Raw genomic sequence first — 18,221 nt, forward strand, 5'->3', positions numbered from 1 at the left:
CTGCCTCCTGTCTCTTCCCATCCAGTCCATATTTCACTCCATCGTCTGGATCATTTTTCTACAGAAACATTTAGAACATATCTCCCTACTCCTCAAAAAACTCCAGTGGTTGCCCATCCATTATTACTACTACTACTACCACTAGCAGTATTGTTACTACAACTACTAACCACCACTACTATTATTACTATTACTTCTACTACTTAATAATAATAATAATAATGAAGGCATTTATTAAGCACTTACTATGTGCAAAGCACTGTTCTAAGCACTGGGAAGGTTACAAGGTGATCAGGTTGTCCCACGGGGGGCTCACAGTCTTAATCCCCATTTTACAGATGAGGTAACTGAGGTACAGAGAAGTTAAGTGAGTTGCCCAAAGTCACACAGCTGACAATTGGTGGAGCTGGGATTTGAACCCATGACCTCTGACTCCAAAGCCCGTGCACTTTCCACTGAGCCACGCTGTTTCCTGAGCCACACTACTTCAAACTACCACTATTACCATTATTACTACCACTGCTGCTATCATCAATCGTATTTATTGAGCGCTTACTGTGTGCAGAGCACTGTACTAAGCGCTTGGGAAGTACAAGTTGGCAACATATAGAGACAGTCCCTACCCAACAGTGGGCTCACAGTCTAAAAGAGTGGGCTCACTAACTATGACTATTATTATTACTATCACTTTTTTACTACCACCCCATTGTCATTACCATGATCACTACTATTATTATTCCTATCATTCTACTACTCTAAACTACCACCATTACCATTACTATTATCGCTACCCCTAACCACAACATTAATATTAATAATTATGGCATTTTTTAAGCACTTACTATTTGCCAAGCACCATTCCAAGCACTGGGGTGGACACATGGTAATCTGGTTGTCCCATGGGGGGCTCACAGTTTTAATCCCCATTTTACAGATGAGGTAACTGAGGCACAGAGATGTTAAGTGGCTTGCCCAAGGTCGCACAGCAGACAAGCAGTGGAGCCGGGATTAGAACCCACGTCCTCTGACTCTCAAGCCCGTGCTCTTTCCACTAAGCCACGCTATTATTATTACTATCATTTTTCTACTATCACCCCATTACCATTACTACTACCACTACTACCACTAGTATTATTATTATTACTCCTCCTCCTCTTATCACTACTATTATTCATGCATTCATTCAATAATTGTATTTATTGAGTGCTTACTTTGTGCAGAGCACACAGCGCTACTGAATGCATAGAAGCAGCGTGGCTCAGTGGAAAGATACTGGCCTTTGGAGTCATTGGTCATGGGTTCAAATTCCGGCTCCGCCAATTGTCAGCTGTGTGATTTTGGGCAAGTCACTTGACTTCTCTGTGCCTCAGTGACCTCATCTGTAAAATGAGGATGAAGACTGTGAGCTCCCGTGGGACAACTTGATCACCTTCTAACCTCCCCAGTGCTTAGAACAGTGCTTTGCACAAAGTAAGTGCTTAATCAATGCCATCATTATTATCATCATTATTGGGAGTCAGAGGCCGTGGGTTCTAATTCCGGCTCTGCCACTTGTCAGCCGTGGGTTCTAATCCCGGCTCTGCCACTTGTCATAGGTGTGACTTTGGGCAAATCACTTAACTTCTCTGTGTCTCAGTTATCTCACCTATAAAATGGGGATTAATACTTTGAGCCCCACCTGGGACAATCTTATAATCTTGTATCTCCCCCAACGCCTAGAACAGTGCTTGGCACAAAGTAAGTGCTTAACAAATACCATCATCATCATTATTATTATTATTACAATTCAGCAGAAGAGATAATCCCTGCTTACTACTTAACCACCACTCTTATAATTACTATTTCTTCTTCTACTACTAGCTACAACTAGTACTACTGCCCTTACTACTACCAACATGACTACAACTATTGCTGTTACTCCAAGTCCTTGTGAAAAAGGAGAAAAAGAAAATAAGCCAGCCACAGGCTTAAATGCACGAAGACTTTATCGTAGATGCTCGCAGAATGGTAGCAATTTGGTGAACGGCAAATTTTTTCCCTTCGATTTCTTAAAGGCTGTCTCATTTCCAGGAAGAAAGGCAAGTTTCCCCTCCCCTTCACATCTCCTTTTCGGTGACGTTTCTGTCAGTGAGTCAGCCCTTCCCTCAAAGATGCACCGACCCCAGAAGCTGGCGGTGAACATGAGACCGCCTCACAGCTTGTGTTTCGAGTCCTTCTGCCGGAAAATCTGGAAAATGATTATTCCGGGAAATTGAGCGGATTTCCCTGCCTGGAAGGAATATTCCCAACCTCTTCCTTCCCACCAACCCCGCAGCATCTGGTACCTGGTTGTCTGAACTCTTTCTAAGCCAAGCTCCACGAGACTCGTTGGCATAACATCCGGAGCGAGTTGGTAAACTCTCGTCGCGACATTTTTGTGCTTTGGCGACTGCATGGTGGACGTGGGCCAGCCCTTTTCCTTCGCTCTGATCCCAGCATCCACTTTTTTCCCTCCACCCTGAAACTCTCCCACCCGTCACTTGGCCTCCCAAACGCCTACCCCTACTCTTGGATGCAGGTCCGCTGGATTCTCGCCGTTCGGGTGGCTGTTTTTCCACATTGCCATGTGTTTTTCCCATGCAGAGACAAACATAAAGACGCCTGAAAAGAGCACTGAAGACTTGTTTGCCCCGCTGATTTCTGCAGGATTTTGGGGTCCAAAGTCTTGTATTCAAAACAGCCAAAGGGAAGACAGGTGGAGTCAAGAAGAGAACCCCAACAACTAAACTAAGTACGCACAAACACCTGCACTACACACAGAGATTCTAGTCTCAGTTCTACCACTCTCCTACCGGGTGACCTTGGACAAGTCACCCTCTCTGTGTCTTATGTTCCTTTTCTGAAAAATGGGGAATAGACCAACATCGAGCCTGGTGTGGGGCAGGGATTGTATCCCCCACCAAACATAGCATCAAGTTAGCACTTCATTCAGAGAAGCAGCATGGCATAGGGGAGCCAGAAGGTCATGGGTTCTAATCCCAGCTCCACCGCTTGCCTGCTATGTGACCTGGGGCAAGTCACTTCTCTTTTCTGGGCCTCAGTTACCTCATCTGTAAAATGGGAATAAGACTGCGAGTCTGATTTGAGACAGGGATTGTGTCCAACTCGATTTACACGTCTGTCTACCCAGAGCTTAGTACAGTGCCTGGAACAGAGTAAGCGTGTAACAAATACCACAGTTATTATTATTCATGTCATTAATATCAACAAACTAACTCGCATATTTAGCAACTTCTTCTTTCTGTATGTTATTTATTCTAGTATCTGCTTCCCCACTAGATTGTTAGCTCTTTGTGTGCTGAGATCATGTCTACTAACTCTACTGGACTTTACCAAGTGGTCAGTACAGTGCCCTGTATACACTGGATTGTAACGTCCTTAAGAACAAGGATCATGTTTAATACCTATTGTACTCTCAATCAATCAGTGACTCAGTATGTGCAGAGGATTGTACTAAGCACTTGGGAGAGTACAATACAATAGAGTTTGTAAACTCTTTTCTTTTCTAAAGGTACCTGTTAGGTGCTTATTATACACCCCTCTAGATAGTATGTTCACTGTGGACAGGGAATGTGTCTCTTATATGGTGGTACTGTACTCTCCCAAGCGCTTAGTACAGTGCTCTACTTCAAAACTGTACTGAAGCACATCTCCTCTAAGAAGCCTTCCCTGAATATGCCCTTGTCTTGTCTTCTCCCACTCCCTTCTGTGCCGTTCTTGCTTGCTCCTTCCTTCATCCTCCCTCCCACCCCCACAGGGCATATGTATCTTTCTATGTATATATCTGTAACATATTTATTTATTTACCTATTTATTTATATTAATATCTGTCTCCCCCTCTAGATTGTGAGTTCACTGGGGGGACAATGTGTATGTTGTTATTCTGTACTCTCCCAAGTGCTTTGCACACAGTAAGCGCTCGATCAATACGATTGAATTGAATTGCTCTACACAGAGTAAATGCTCAACAAATACAACTGATTGACTGATTAACTGTCTTCTTGGAAGTAGTTGGTTTCATGACTATTTATATTAATGCCCACCGTCAGTGGTATTTGTTAAAGCTCTTCTTATGTACCAAGTGCTGACTTAAATGCTGGGGTGGCTACAAGACAATAAGGTGAGACATAGTCCCCGTCCCACATGGGGGTCACAGTCCAAGGGGGAGGGGGGACAGGTACTGAATCCCTATTTAACAGATGAGGAAACTGAGGCCCATAGGACTACAGTGACTTGCCCAAGGTCACATAGCAGGCAAATGGGGAAGCAGCGTGGTTCAGTGGAAAGAGCACAGGCTTTGGAGCCAGAGGTCATGGGTTCGAATCCTGGCTCTGCCACATGTCTGCTGTGTTACCTTGGGCAAGTCACTTAACTTCTCGGAGTCTCAGTTACCACATCTGTAAAATGGGGATGACGACTGTGAGCCCCAAATGGGACAACCTGATAACCTTGTATTTTCCCCCAGCGCTTAGAACACAGTGCTTTACATATAGTAAGCACTTAATAAATGCCATTATTATTATTATTATTATTATTATTATTATTATTATTATTATTATATGGCCAGGAATCACAACCCAGGTTCCCTGACTCCCAGAGCCACGCTCTTTCCACTGGGTCTCACTGTGTCTCTGTTTCAGTAATAATAGTGAATCTGAGATGTTTAGATGCAGAGGATTCCTTCCGCAATTTTAGAAAAAAGAACAGAGGAGCAGCGAGAAAATAGCACTCCTAAGTAAATACCGACCATTAGCTGTGTTACAGAGTAGGAAGATAGGAAGACATCTCGAGAGCCATGCCTTCACCAGAGACTCCATATCAGAGATGAGGTCCCACCCTCTAAATTTTGGTTGCCAATAGACAGATCAGCGATTTTGGCCGTGTTTGTCTCACTTCTCCTCCAGCTATGTCTGACCTGATCATCTCGCGTCTCCTCCAGCTCTAAGGACATAGTAAGCACTCAACAAACACCTCAGAAATACACCAGGCAGATGAACCTGTGAAACCATCTGCATGTGATCACCCTCTCATCCGTACAGGGCGATGAGCATTCCCGCTGACAGGCGAGTGATTGTGTGCTAGAGATGGATCCAACATTCTACTCCTCTAACTCTGAGCGGGGTCTGATGTCTGGGGTCAAAGCGCACAGATAAAAATTGGGGTGTCCGTGATGTCCTGTGCATCAAACATCGTGCTAAGCTCTGGGGCAGACTGAAAATCATATGACCAAACACATTTCCCTTCCTACAGGGAGCTCACAATCTAAGAAGGAGGGAAAATGGCTATTGGATGCCAATTTTCCATATGAGGACACTGAGGCCCAGCGAAGGGAAGTGACTTGTCCAAGGCCACAGCAGCAGGCAAATGGCAGAGCCGGGATAAGAACCCAGGTCCCTTGACTCCCAGCCCGGGTTCTTTCCTCCAGATTGTCCCACGTGGGCCGTGATGCTTCTTTCTGCCTGTGGTTTCGGTCCTGTTGCTTTCGGTTGGCGTTGGCTAATGTGTTAGTCTCCAAACAAGACACACAACCAGAGCGAGTCATTTTCCATTAATCAATCCATCAGTCACATTTATTAAACACTTACTGTATGTGCAGCACTGTATTAAACATTGGGACAGTACAACATAACAATATAACAGACACACTCCCTGCCCACAATGAGCTAATAGTTTTCAGTCTGTGTGCAGAGCACCAGACTAAGCATTTGGGAGAGTTTGGGAGAGTAGAGAAGCAACCTGGCTAGAAAAGCAGCATTGCTCAGTGGAAAGAGCACAGGCTTGGGAGTCAGAAGTCATGGGTTCTAATCCTGGCTCTGCCACTTGTCAACTGTGTGACTTTAGGCAAGTCACTTAACTTCTCTGTGTCTCAGTTACCTCATCAGTAAAATGGGGATTAAGACTGTGAGCCCCAGGTGGGACAACTTGATTACCTTGTACCCCACCCCCAGAGCTTAGAACAATGCTTGGCACATAGTAAGTGCTTAACAAATACCATTATTATTATTATTATTATTATTATTATTATTATTATTATTATTATCATAGAACATAGGGTTGGAAGACACATTCCCTGTCCACAAGCTTAGTTGAGAGGGAGGGAGTTGGATGGAGAAATGGTTTGATTCCAAGTTTACGTTGCTCAGATGCTCTTTTGAGCCTTTTGCTTATAGAGATCCTGCTTGCGTGAATTTTTTCCGGAAAAAGAACGCTTCGGCAACAAGTCTATCTGTGGGACAACTCTCCTGCACTGACTTCCTCGTGGTCAGTGTCTGTCTGACTGTCGTTGTTTACGTGTCGGGGGTGTTTGTTATCAGCACCAAAAGAAAAGCAACAATCTGTTCGATGCAGATATGAAGAGCAGATGGAAATTTTGCCTCCCAGATCCAGCCTTTCCCAAAGCCGCTCTCCCCCGGCTCCGGGATCTCCCTCTGCCTGGAATTCCGAATACTAGAATTTTGAATACTAGAATTTGAGGAGTTTACAGTCGACTGTGGGAAGAGCACTGCTCCAAGCACTTGGACAGCGGAGTTAGTAGAGACAGCTGACTGATACACAAAACTGCCTGTCTTGGCTATATCCCTTTGGGATTGATCACTTTTGCATTTCAAGATTTCTTTTCCATTTCAGTTAAAAGAACACCATTTGTCGCCCATTCGCTTCTCAAAAACCCCCATTTCGATTTACCTAGAATTATTTGTAAACACGGTCACATTTACACTTTTCAGCTACGGTAGACAGGTTTTCCTTATTGCAGGGAGAATCACGAAAGCTCAGGGTGAGCAGTTCTGATAATAGAAAAACATCTTCCTGAATGCTCTTAGTCGCTAAAGATAATCAAGTATAGCATTAAGATGTATCGCTTAATAGCTGATTTGAAAAATGAATTTCAATCTAGCGGGTTTCTTCCGATTTGGTAGATTCTTATCCCGCGCTGTAGAACATCTTGAAACACAAACATAAATAAACTCTGTCGGCATAAACACTGATTAGAATATTTTTGGAATAGCATTAACATATTCAATTTGCCCAGCATAAATCCGCTAACATCTGCAGTCATGAAAAGCATTTTTCTCACTGTTCAGAGGCAACTCAGCTCTCCCCACCTACAAGGCCCCCATAAAATAAATCCATCGTATTTATTGAACGTTTACTGGGTGCAAAGCACTGTACGAAGCTCTCATTATATTGTAATAACTCTATAACAGACACGTTCGCTGCCCATAATGAGCTGACAATCTAGAGGGAGATACGGATGTGAATAGAAATGAATAAATTATGGATATTTACTGAGGGATTGGGGAATAAAGGTGCAAATCCAAGTACAAACGGGACCCAGAAGGGAGTGGGAGAAGAAGAAAGGAGGGTGCAGTCGGGGAAGGCCTCTCTGAGGAGACATGCTTTTAATAAGGATTGGAAGATGGGAAGAGTGATCTTCTGTTGGAAATGATGAGGGAGGGCATTCCAGGACAGAGGCAGGACGTGGGTGAGAGGTCAGAAGCAGAGAGATAGTCAAAATTGAGGTAAAACGAGTAGGTTGGAGTCAGGAGAGACCGAAGGCAGGGAGGTCAGCGAGGAGGCTGATACAGTAGTCAAAAGATAAATGCTCGGATTAATGTGGTAGCAGTTGGGATGGAGAGGAAAGGGCAGATTTTAACAATATTGTAAAGATTGAATGACAGGATTTGGTCCTGAAGGCAGGAGGAAATGCGAGACTGCAGAGGAGAGAGATCAGGGCTGGAGGTGAAGATTTGGGAATAATAATAATAATGATGGCATTTATTAAGTGCTTACTATCTGCAAGGCACTGTTCTAAGTGCTGGGGAGGTTACAAGGTGACCAGGTTGTCCCAAGGGGGGCTCACAGTCTTCATCCCCATTTTACAGATGAGGTAACTGAGGCACAGAGAAGTTAAGTGACTTGCCTAAAGTCACACAGCTGATAAGTGGCGGAGGCAGGATTTGAACCCATGACCTCTGACTCCAAAGCCCTTGCTCTTTCCACTGAGTCAAGCTGCTTCTCTTCATAGAGAAGCATTGGGAATCATCTTCATAGAGATGGTAGTTGAAATTATGGGAGCGAATGTGTTCTCTAAGGGAGAAATCCCACCTCTTCCTACAAGCCTTCCCTGACTGACTCCCAACATCTCAGCAGTTATGAATTTATTTATGTATACAGCTACATATATATGGTATATATTGAGCACTTACCATGGGCAGAGCCCTGTACTAAGCACTTGGGGGAGTACAATACAACAGAACTGGTAGACACATTCCCTGCCCGGAACAAGTTTATCAGCTGGAGGACTTGGATGACTGATGCAAAGTCACTGTATTTATTCCATTACCCTATTTGTCAATCTTTTCATGATAGCTTTCCCCATTACAGTGTAAAATCCTTCTGGGTAGGGAATTTGTCATGTGCTTCTGTTGTAATATCCCAGTTATTTATAAAAAGAATTAATCGCAGGCTTTGCTAAGCACTTACTATGTGCCAAGTGTTGTACTTAAACCTGGGGGAGATACAAGATTGGAATTTTCCTCCCTGATTTTCTCTAGGGGTCCATCGAACTCTCTGAAACCGTGACAATTCGGGCAAAAGAAGAAGGAAAGACAAGATGTAATTTGTGGTAAAATGAATTTCATTTCACAGGTTGACTACTGCAGTTTCTCTCGATGACTGCCGAGAGACAAGACCGACAGCTGTGTAGATTGAACGTACCTAGCTCAACACAAACAGGGACAACATTTTCGCATGTGAAACATAGACGCGTTTCCAGCCCTCCTCCGTCAGACCCTTCCTTGTCGGTGAATTTCACCCTCACGGGGCGTCTTTAGAAACCAAGTCCGATGTTGCCAATGGCGAGGTTTTCCGTGTGTGATTGATAAGGTGAACGTTTGGCGGGCGATCCCTTCTCCACCAAGTGTAGCTAAACTTTGCCCTCTGCTGAACTTTGACATTGGGTAACCCTGGTGCTGTCTTCATTTCTCCAGTTTCCCATGGTGGAAACAGAAGTGTTCTGCACACAGTAAGCGCTCAATAAATACGACTGAATGAATGAACCTGTTTCCACTTCTCGGACTTGCCGTTCAAGATTTTGTTGCGTGGTGCTCCCCAAACATTTCTTGGGGATTTGGTCTGCACCTAGCAGAGTATCCTAAATGCTTAGTTCGGGTCTCTACTCACGGCGACCGCTCAATAAATACCACTGATGGACTGACTTATGCCGACCCATCATTTCCGTGAACATCACTAACAAGTCCATCACTGCTGCCGCTGACAACACCCTAATTGCCATCATCATCCTCACCAACACTGTCACCATCAACGCCACCCTCAACCGCACTATCATCGCGTGGCTTAGTGGAAAGAGCCTGGGCTTTGGAGTCAGAGGTCATGGGTTCAAATCCCGACTCCGCCAACTGTCAGCTCTGTGACTTTGGGTCAGTCACTTAACTTCTCTGTGTCTCAGTTTGCTCATCTGTAAAATGGGGATTAAAACTGTGAGCCCCTCCCCCCGGGACAACCTGATCACCTTGTAACCTCCCCAGCGCTTAAACAGTGTTTTGCACATAGTAAGCGCTTAACAAATTACTTAACAAATCATTACTATTATTATTATTATTACCCTCTTCATCAACACCTTCATCACTGACTGTCACTGTCACCGTCACTGCCAATGCTAACATTTCTGTCGTCACATTTCAGACCATCATCATCATCAATTGTATCATCAATCAGCACCGACACCATCGTCGCTTCATGGTCAACCCCATTATTGCTGTCATTGTCATCCCCCACACTCATGCAATCGTCTTTATTGAGCACTTATGGTGTGCAGAGCACTGTACTAAGCACTTCCATCGATGTCATGGCTGCCAACGTCAGTACCAATGTCGTCATCATCAATATCACCAGGATCATCCCCATGATCACTGTCACTGTCACTATCACTGCCTTTTTTTTAAGCTATTTGTTGAGCACTTACTAGGGGCCAGGCACTGTCCTAAGCACTGGGATAGATTAGTTCAGTGCTTTGCCCACAGTAAGTGTTCAATAATAATAATAATAATAATAATAATGCCATTTATTAAGCGCTTACTATGTACAAAGCACTGTTCTAAGCACTGAAAAATAGAAACCTGACTCTGGTGGGACTCGAACCCACAACCTTTGAATGCCTTCCACACGCTAAAAGTCCAATGCGCTATCCACTGATTGACTATAAGGTAGTCAGGTTGGACACAGTCTGGGTCCCACATGGGGCTCACAGTCTTAATTCCCATTTTCCCAGATGAGGGAACCGAGGCCCAGAGAAGTGAAGTGACTTGCCCGAGGTCCCACAGCAGACAAGTGGCGGAGGCAGGATTAGAACCCATGTCCTTCTGACTCTGAGACTCATGCTCCGTCCACTGGGCCATGCTGTTTCATTGTCAAGAGCAACGTCTGTTGAGCCCCTACTGTATCCTAGACTCCAGGGAGACATATAACGGAATAAAAGTGTCCTCAAGGAGCTCACAGTCTAGCAGGAGGCACAAATGGACAGAAATACCCAAACATGTAATGGGAAAACAAAAAAGAGCATAGGCCCAAATGAAGAAGATGGAACTAATAAAAAACGGTGGTGGGAAGGGAATCTACATTAAGCACCAGGATGATTAATGAGGAAAACAAAAAAGGGCATAGGCCCAAATGAAGAAGATGGAACTAACAAAAAACGGTGGTGGGAAGGGAATCTACATTAAGCACCAGGATGATTAATGAGGCCACCTGACCAGAAGAGGATAAATCAGGGAATGCTTCCTGAAGGAGGTGACATTTGAGAAATTTGAGACGTTTGAGACCAGGAGGGATAGATCAGGGATTGCCTCCTGGAGGAGGTGACATTTGAAAAAGGTATTGAGGGTGGAATTGTGATGGATTTGGGGGCAGAAGGAGTTTCATGAAGAGGGCAGGCTTTGGGCCTCTCGATCTGCTCTAAGTTTATCGGTGCTTATTTATCAACTCAGGATTCATGGAAAAAAACTATCAAACTAAAGTAACTTTCCCTGATGGATCTGAAGCCGGGATTTCAAACTTATAGGACATCCAGGGCTTCAGAGCCAGGCAGGGATTCTTTTCTGCCACCTTACGTACGTGTCAAGGCACATTCAATTGCATCTGATGCGTTTTTGGGCCCCATTTCAGAAATCTAATTTTTTTTTTCAACATGAAATAGCACAGAGATCCATTAAGGCAATTTCTGTCTTCAAGTAGAGCTTAGAGGTTTCTTTCCCTGAGTCCAAGAATGCTTAGGTGGAGCAGTCTGGAATCTTACACGATTGTGAGGTCGGGAGAGGTCACAACCAACACCTTCATTCTTTTGGGGAGGGATGGGGGGGGCTTGCATTTAGACTGTTTTCTCTATTACACCTCACTATTAATGCTATGCCACTTGCCTTTTGTGTGACCTTGGGCAAGTCACTTCCCTTATCTGTGCCTCAGTTTCCACATCTGTAAAATGAGGATTCAATATCCTTTTTCCCCCATCCTTAGACTGTGAGACCCATGTGGGAAAGGGACTATGTCTGACCTGATTAACTTTTATCTTCCCCGGTGCTTAGAACAGTGCCTGATGCATAGTAAGTGCTTAACAAATGCTAGCATCATTATCGTTATTATTATTATTACTAATAATACTGATGCTATAATAATGTTGGCCTTCAAGTTTGGGATATAGGAGGGCAAACAATAGGAGGCAAGATGTTGGACAAACATATCTTCGGAGCCCAGGCTGTAAGCTCCTTATGGGCAGGGAACATGTCTACCAACTCTGCTGAATTGTACTCTCCCAAGCGCTTAGTATAGTTCTCTGCACAGAGGAGTCCTTTTGGTGTATGATATTACAAATTACCAGAGCTTTGAGAATTTAGAAGATTGGCTCTTCATAGTCAAGAAAGTGAATGAAGGAGTCAGAAACTCAGCCAATAGTGGCATTGGTGGGCAATAAAAATGAGGTCTCTGAGGCCCAGAGAAGGGAAGTGACTTACCCAGGATCACACAGCAGACAAGTGGCAGAGCCGAGATCAGTCTACATGCTTTGTCACCTGTCTACATGTTTTGTTTTGTTGTCTGTCTCCCCCTTCTTGACTGTGAGCCCGTTGTTGGGTAGGGACCGTCTCTATATGTTGCTGACTTGTACTTCCCAAGCGCTTAGTACAGTGCTCTGCACACAGTAAGCGCTCAATAAATATGAATGAATGAATGACTGAATGAATGAATGAAATAATAATGGTTCTGGTGTTATAATCATTATGACGATTCTACTAATTATAATACTAATACTAATGATAATATAATAATAAGCATGGCCTAGTGGAGAGAGCACAGGCCTGGGGTCAGAAGGTCACAGGTTCTAATTCCGGCTCTGCCACTTGTCTGCTGTTTGTTTTTGGGTAAGTCAATTCACTTCTCTGGGCCTCAGATCCCCATCTGTAAAATGGGGATTCAGACGGTGAACCCCATGTGGGACAGGGAATGTGTCTAGCCCAATTTGCTCGCATCCACTTCAGTACAGTGGTGGATATTTGCTTAGTACTATTTGTACTAAGTACTATTCGTACTAATAATACACTGTACTATTAGCTTAGTACAGTGCCTGGAACATAGTAAGCGCTTAACAAATACCACAATTATTATTATTATTATTGTTAAATGGCTCGACCATAGAACAAAGATGGCTTAAACTGCTGGAGAAGGCCGAAAGGCATCAACAAGTTCCTTGCTGCTATGATATTTTTCAAATGACTAAACACCCTTAATGTGTCATATTCTCCCTGCCCCATGCCTTTCGATATGAGATGCTCTCCCTTAAGCAGCGCATCAGGACCATTTTTCTTCCTAAATCAATGGCACGATCGTACCAATATCCCTTCCCCAATTCATCTTAATTGCTTGCTGGGGCATGGTAAAAAAATATACTGAAAATGGTCTTCACCTGGTCTCAATCCTTTCCAACTACCTACATTTATCTCCAGGTATCAGGCAGATCACCCCCTCGCATTCCAGTGATGTGTCATAAATATTAATGGAGAAAAGGGCTGGGTGCTACCAGGTAGAAGTAAACTCCATTTAGAGAGTCCTAGCCCCCGGTGAAGCTAGATCTTTAGTAAATTTTACTAGCTAAGCGCCAAGCTCGATGTCAGAGTAATTACATCTTTTATCCACTGTGCATTCCCTCTTAGTGGCTCGCGACTCCCTAATTTTTCACTCCAGCTAATTTAGCAGTAAAAGCTCAGAGGTTTCGAAAGCTTCGCTCCCAGGATCCGTGGAAGTGCTCTGAGGTTCCTGAGATTCCTTCCCGGAAAAGAAGGAACCCAAAAAGGAGTGATTAACAGGGGAGGGGGAAGCATCCCAGATGACATGCAGTAATAATAGTAATGATGATCGTGGAATTTGTTAAGCACTTACTGTGTTCAAGCACTGTTCTATGCGCTGGAGTTGAAGTTCAAGATAATCAGATCAGACACAGTGTCTGTCCCACACAGAGCTTAAAGTCGAAGGAGGAGGGAGGACTTGTCTTGAAACCCCATACAAGATGGGGTTGGACTTTCCTCCCTGAAAATCTCTGGGATTTAGTATCTTCTCAGCTCTTGGCTGGCAAGTTCTGTCCTTGGTATGTGACAACTCATGCCTCTCATTGGTCCCTGTGGGCCCAGAGACCTTGTGGGAAATGAAGCGTTCTCTCTCTGGAGGAAGATGACCAGACATTCCTTCTAGCAAGGCTGCTCATGGTTTACCAGAGGCAGAGAATCAAATACAGAAGCGGTGTGGCCTAATGGATAGAGCCCAGGCCTGGAAGTAAGGAGGATCTGGGTTCTAATCCCCACTCTGCCACTAGTCTGTTGTGTGACCTTGGGCAAACTGCTTCCCTTCCTCTGTGCCTCAGTTACCTCATCTGTAAAACACGGATTAAGTCTATGAGCTCTCTGTGGGATATGGACTCTATCCAAGTTGATTGTCTTTTTCCACCCCATTGCTTAAGTGGCTCAGTGGAAAGAGGACGGGCTCTGGAGTCAGAGGTCAGGGGTTCAAATCCCGGCTCTGCCAATTGTCAGCTGTGTGATGTCGGGCAAGTCACTTAATTTCACTGTGCCTCAGTTACCTCATCTGTAAAATGGGGATTAAGACTGTGAGCCCCCCGTGAGACAACCTGATCACCCAGTATTCATTCATTCATTCATTCAATCGTATTTATTGAGCACTTACTGTGTGCAGAGCACTGTACTAAGTGCTTGGGAAGTACAAGTTGGCAACATATAGAGACGGTCCCTACCCAACAAGGGGCTCACAGTCTAGCCTAGTTCTCACCTCCCCAGCGCTTAGAACAGTGCTTTGCACATAGTAAGTGCTTAATAAATGCCATTATTATTATTATTATTATTATTAGAGTAAGCACTTAGCAAATATAACGAAAAAGAAAAAGCCTGGCTTGGAATTCCCTCCCCTTTCATATACAACTGTCCACCAGTCTCCCCACCTTCAAAGCCCAACTATAAAATGGCACACCTCCCTCAACTAAGCCCTCATTTCCCCTTCTCCCTCTCCCTTTTCCATCACCCCCACACTTGGATCTCTCCCCTTTAAGCACAAGATAGTCATTCATTCATTCATTCAATCGCATTTATTGAGCGCTTACTGTGTGCAGAGCACTGTACTAAGCGCTTGGGAAATCATGTTATCACCCAAGGCAAACCTGTTTCATCTGAAATCCCAGGTTTGGGAGTCAGAAGGTCATGGGTTCTAATCCCAGCTCCGTCACTTGTTTGCTGTGCTACCTTGGGCAAGTAATTTAATTTTCGGGACCTCGGTTACCTCATCTGGAAAACGGGGATTGAGACTGTGGGCCCGACATGGTGCAGGGACTGTGTCCTACTCAATTTGCTTGTATCCACCCCTCAGCTTAATATAGTGACTGGAACATAGTAAGTACTTAACAAATACTGTCATTATTTTTATCACTATTAAATTACCCCCCAACAGTTTGATTTCATGGGATGAATCGTAGCAGGGCATTACAATCTTGAACTCTCCCTCTTTAGGGCCAAGGAAGGAGACCTTTTGAGGCAGCCATGATGGTTTTTGAAGACCATCGCCACGTGGGCGAATGAATCCCTCTCCTTGCATCTCACGAATCCCGCTGGCCTGGTGGGGAATTGGGCTGCGGAAGCGATCATCTGGTGGCTGCTAATCTTCAATAACACCAGACTCCCCTGAGCCAACCTGCTTTGGTTACGAGTGTTACATAATGGTAAGCAGCTGTGGAACTTGGAGGCTGGAGCTGAGATGGAGGGAAGGTCCACATGCTGAAAATGCCAAACACCAGACAGGATGGAGTCCAGGGTGGTCTCAACACTTGATGAGGGTTTGACCAGCTGAGAACTGAACTCTCCAGTCCACAGCCGGAGGCCTGTTCCATTCCTGACATCTCCCCCGGTGGGTCAGCTATGTTTGGGGAATGTCCCAGGGGATAGTTTTTACATGTTTTGCTATTCTGTATCTCTCAACGCATCGTGCCACAACATAAACATCTTCAAACACTATTCACTTTTAAAGAGGAAGGATTTTCCCATGTCTCTCACAGAATTAGAGACATCTTGAGGGTTGAAAACTGCATGAGGTCACTGAAAAATTCCATACCCACCCCAACACTTAATACGGTGACTCACCCAATAAGTGCTTAAAAAAACCCACGATTATTATTAACCTAACCACCTCTTCTTTTCATTCATTCATTCATTCAATCGTACTTATTGAGTGCTTACTGTGTGCAGAGCACTGTACTAAGCGCTTGGGAGGTACAAGTTGGCAACATACAGAGACGGTCCCTACCCAACAATGGGCTCACAGTCTAGAAGGGGGAGACAAACAACAAAACAAAACATGTGGACAGGTGTCAAGTCATCAGAATAAATAGAAGTAAAGCTAGAAGCACATCATTAACAAAATAAATGAATAGAATCGTAAATATGTACAAGTAAAATAAATCGAGTAATAAACCTGTACAAACATATACACAGGTGCTGTGGGGAGGGGAATGAGGTAGGGAGGAGGGGATGGGAACCTTTGATCAGTGCTGTTTCTCTAAATCTCAAGTTGACAGGTTGCTCTCCTGTTTCTCTGGTACTTTCAGAGATTCCAGAGCAAGGAAGATCCTGTAAGTACTCCTAGACTGGCAGGGAATTCCTTCCTCGACTTTCAGGTAACGAACCAGGGAAGGATGGAAGCCAAGGACTCCACATGAGAATTTTGTCCATGGCCTTTGAGCTCTGTGGAATATGGATTCCTCTTGGAGAAAAGAAGGGCCAGCTTGGATTTGGGAAACTCGAACCCCTCTCAGACTTGTTGAGGGAGACCACAGATGGCTTCCCTCGTTCTCTCCTTAGAGCGGTCCCACCAAATAGCCAGTAGGCGCCTGAACGGCCCGCAGGTCCAGTCATAACACTCCTAGCCCACTGTTGGGTAGGGACTGTCTCGATATGTTGCCAACTTGTACTTCCCAAGCGCTTAGTACAGTGCTCTGCACACAGTAAGCGCTCAATAAATACGATTGATGATGATGATCCTCTAACGGACGTGACTTCCAGTGAACCTTCTATTTCATAATGGCGGCAAGGCCGGCGGCCCACCCCCTTGAGGAATGAATGGGTTCCACTTACCGTGGTCGTCTTTATCCGTCCCCCAGGCTGCGTACAGGTCCAGCCTGATTTATTGATTAACAAATCACAGCCTTCTCCTTCTAAACATGGAAGCATATCACACCACTGTTTTGTCTTTATAATTCGTGCTGTGGAAGAGGCAAAAGAGAAGAAAAGAAAAACCGGTTGGCAAACGTGCTGTGGTACAAGCGATATAGTAATAGTGATGGCATTTATTAAGCGCTGACTATGTGCAAAGCACTGTTCTAAGCGCTGGGGAGGTTACAAGGTGATCAGGTTGTCCCACTCGGGGCTCACAGTCTTAATCCCCATTTTACAGATGAGGGAACTGAGGCACAGAGAAGTAAAGTGACTTGCCCAAGGTCACACAGCTGACAACTGGTGGAGCTGGGATTTGAACCCCTGAACCCTGGCTCCAAAGCCATTGATCTTTCCAATGAGCCACGCTGCTGATAACTGTTGTATTTGTTAAGTACTTACTGTGTGCCAAGCACTGTACTAAGTGCTGCGGTGGATACAAGCAAATCAGGTTGGACACAGTCCCTGTCCCACATGGGACATTTCTGACTGCTCTTTTGGCTGGGCTAGATTTTCCCTGCTACTACCTCTACTACTACTATTACTATTGCTACTATTACAATCACTACTATTACTACTGTTACCACTATTACTACCATTACTACCATTACTACCACTACTAAAACCATTACTGCTTATACTACTACTACCACTACTACCATTAATACTACAGGAGAAGCAGCGTGGCTCAGTGGAAAGAGCCCGGGCTTGGGAGCCAGAAGTCATGGGTTCAAATCCCTCTAATTGTCAGCTGTGTGATTTTGGGCAAGTCACTTAACTTCTCTGTGCCTCAGTTCCCTCATCTGTAAAATGGGGATTAAGACTGTGAGACCCACGTGGGACAACCTGATCACCTTGTATCCCCCCCCCCCTCAGTGCATAGAACAGTGCTTTGTACATAGTAATTGCTTAACAAATACCATCATCATCATTATTATTATTATTACTACCATTCTGCTCCACCACTTGTCTGTTGTGTGCCCTTGAGCAAGTCACTTCATTTCTCTGGGCCTCAGTTGCCTCATCTTTAAAAGGGGGATTGTGACCGTGAGCCCCATGTGGGACAGGGACTGTGTCTAACCCGATTTGCTTAAAACCACCCCGGCTCTTTGTATAGTGCCTGGGACATAGTAAGTGCTTAACAAATACCATAATTATTATTATTATTGTATCTACCCCAGCACTTTGTACAGTGCCTGGCACATAGTAAGTGCTTAACAAATGCCATAATTATTATTATTATTGTATCCATCCCAGGTCTTTGTACAGTGCCTGGCACATAGTAAGTGCTTAACAGATGCCATAATTATTATTATTATTGTATCCATCCCAGCTCTCTGTACAGTGCCTGGAACATAGTAAGTGCTTAACAAATGCCATAATTATTATTATTATTGTATCCACCCCAGC

The 18,221-nt window shown here is 44.5% G+C and overlaps 1 protein-coding gene across 1 annotated transcript in view; it reads right to left on the reverse strand.

Moving 5' to 3' along the window:
* Nucleotides 1–18,221, reverse strand: part of TAFA5 (TAFA chemokine like family member 5) — a 202,530-nt gene that overhangs the window by 11,075 nt on the left and 173,234 nt on the right. Inside the window, exon 3 of the mRNA XM_038756480.1 lies at nt 16,734–16,861. Within this exon, the coding sequence (XP_038612408.1) occupies nt 16,734–16,861 (128 nt within the window). The remainder of the gene's footprint in view (nt 1–16,733; nt 16,862–18,221) is intronic.

Source organism: Tachyglossus aculeatus, chromosome 14 (genome assembly GCF_015852505.1).
Source record: "Tachyglossus aculeatus isolate mTacAcu1 chromosome 14, mTacAcu1.pri, whole genome shotgun sequence".
NCBI lineage: Eukaryota > Metazoa > Chordata > Mammalia > Monotremata > Tachyglossidae > Tachyglossus > Tachyglossus aculeatus.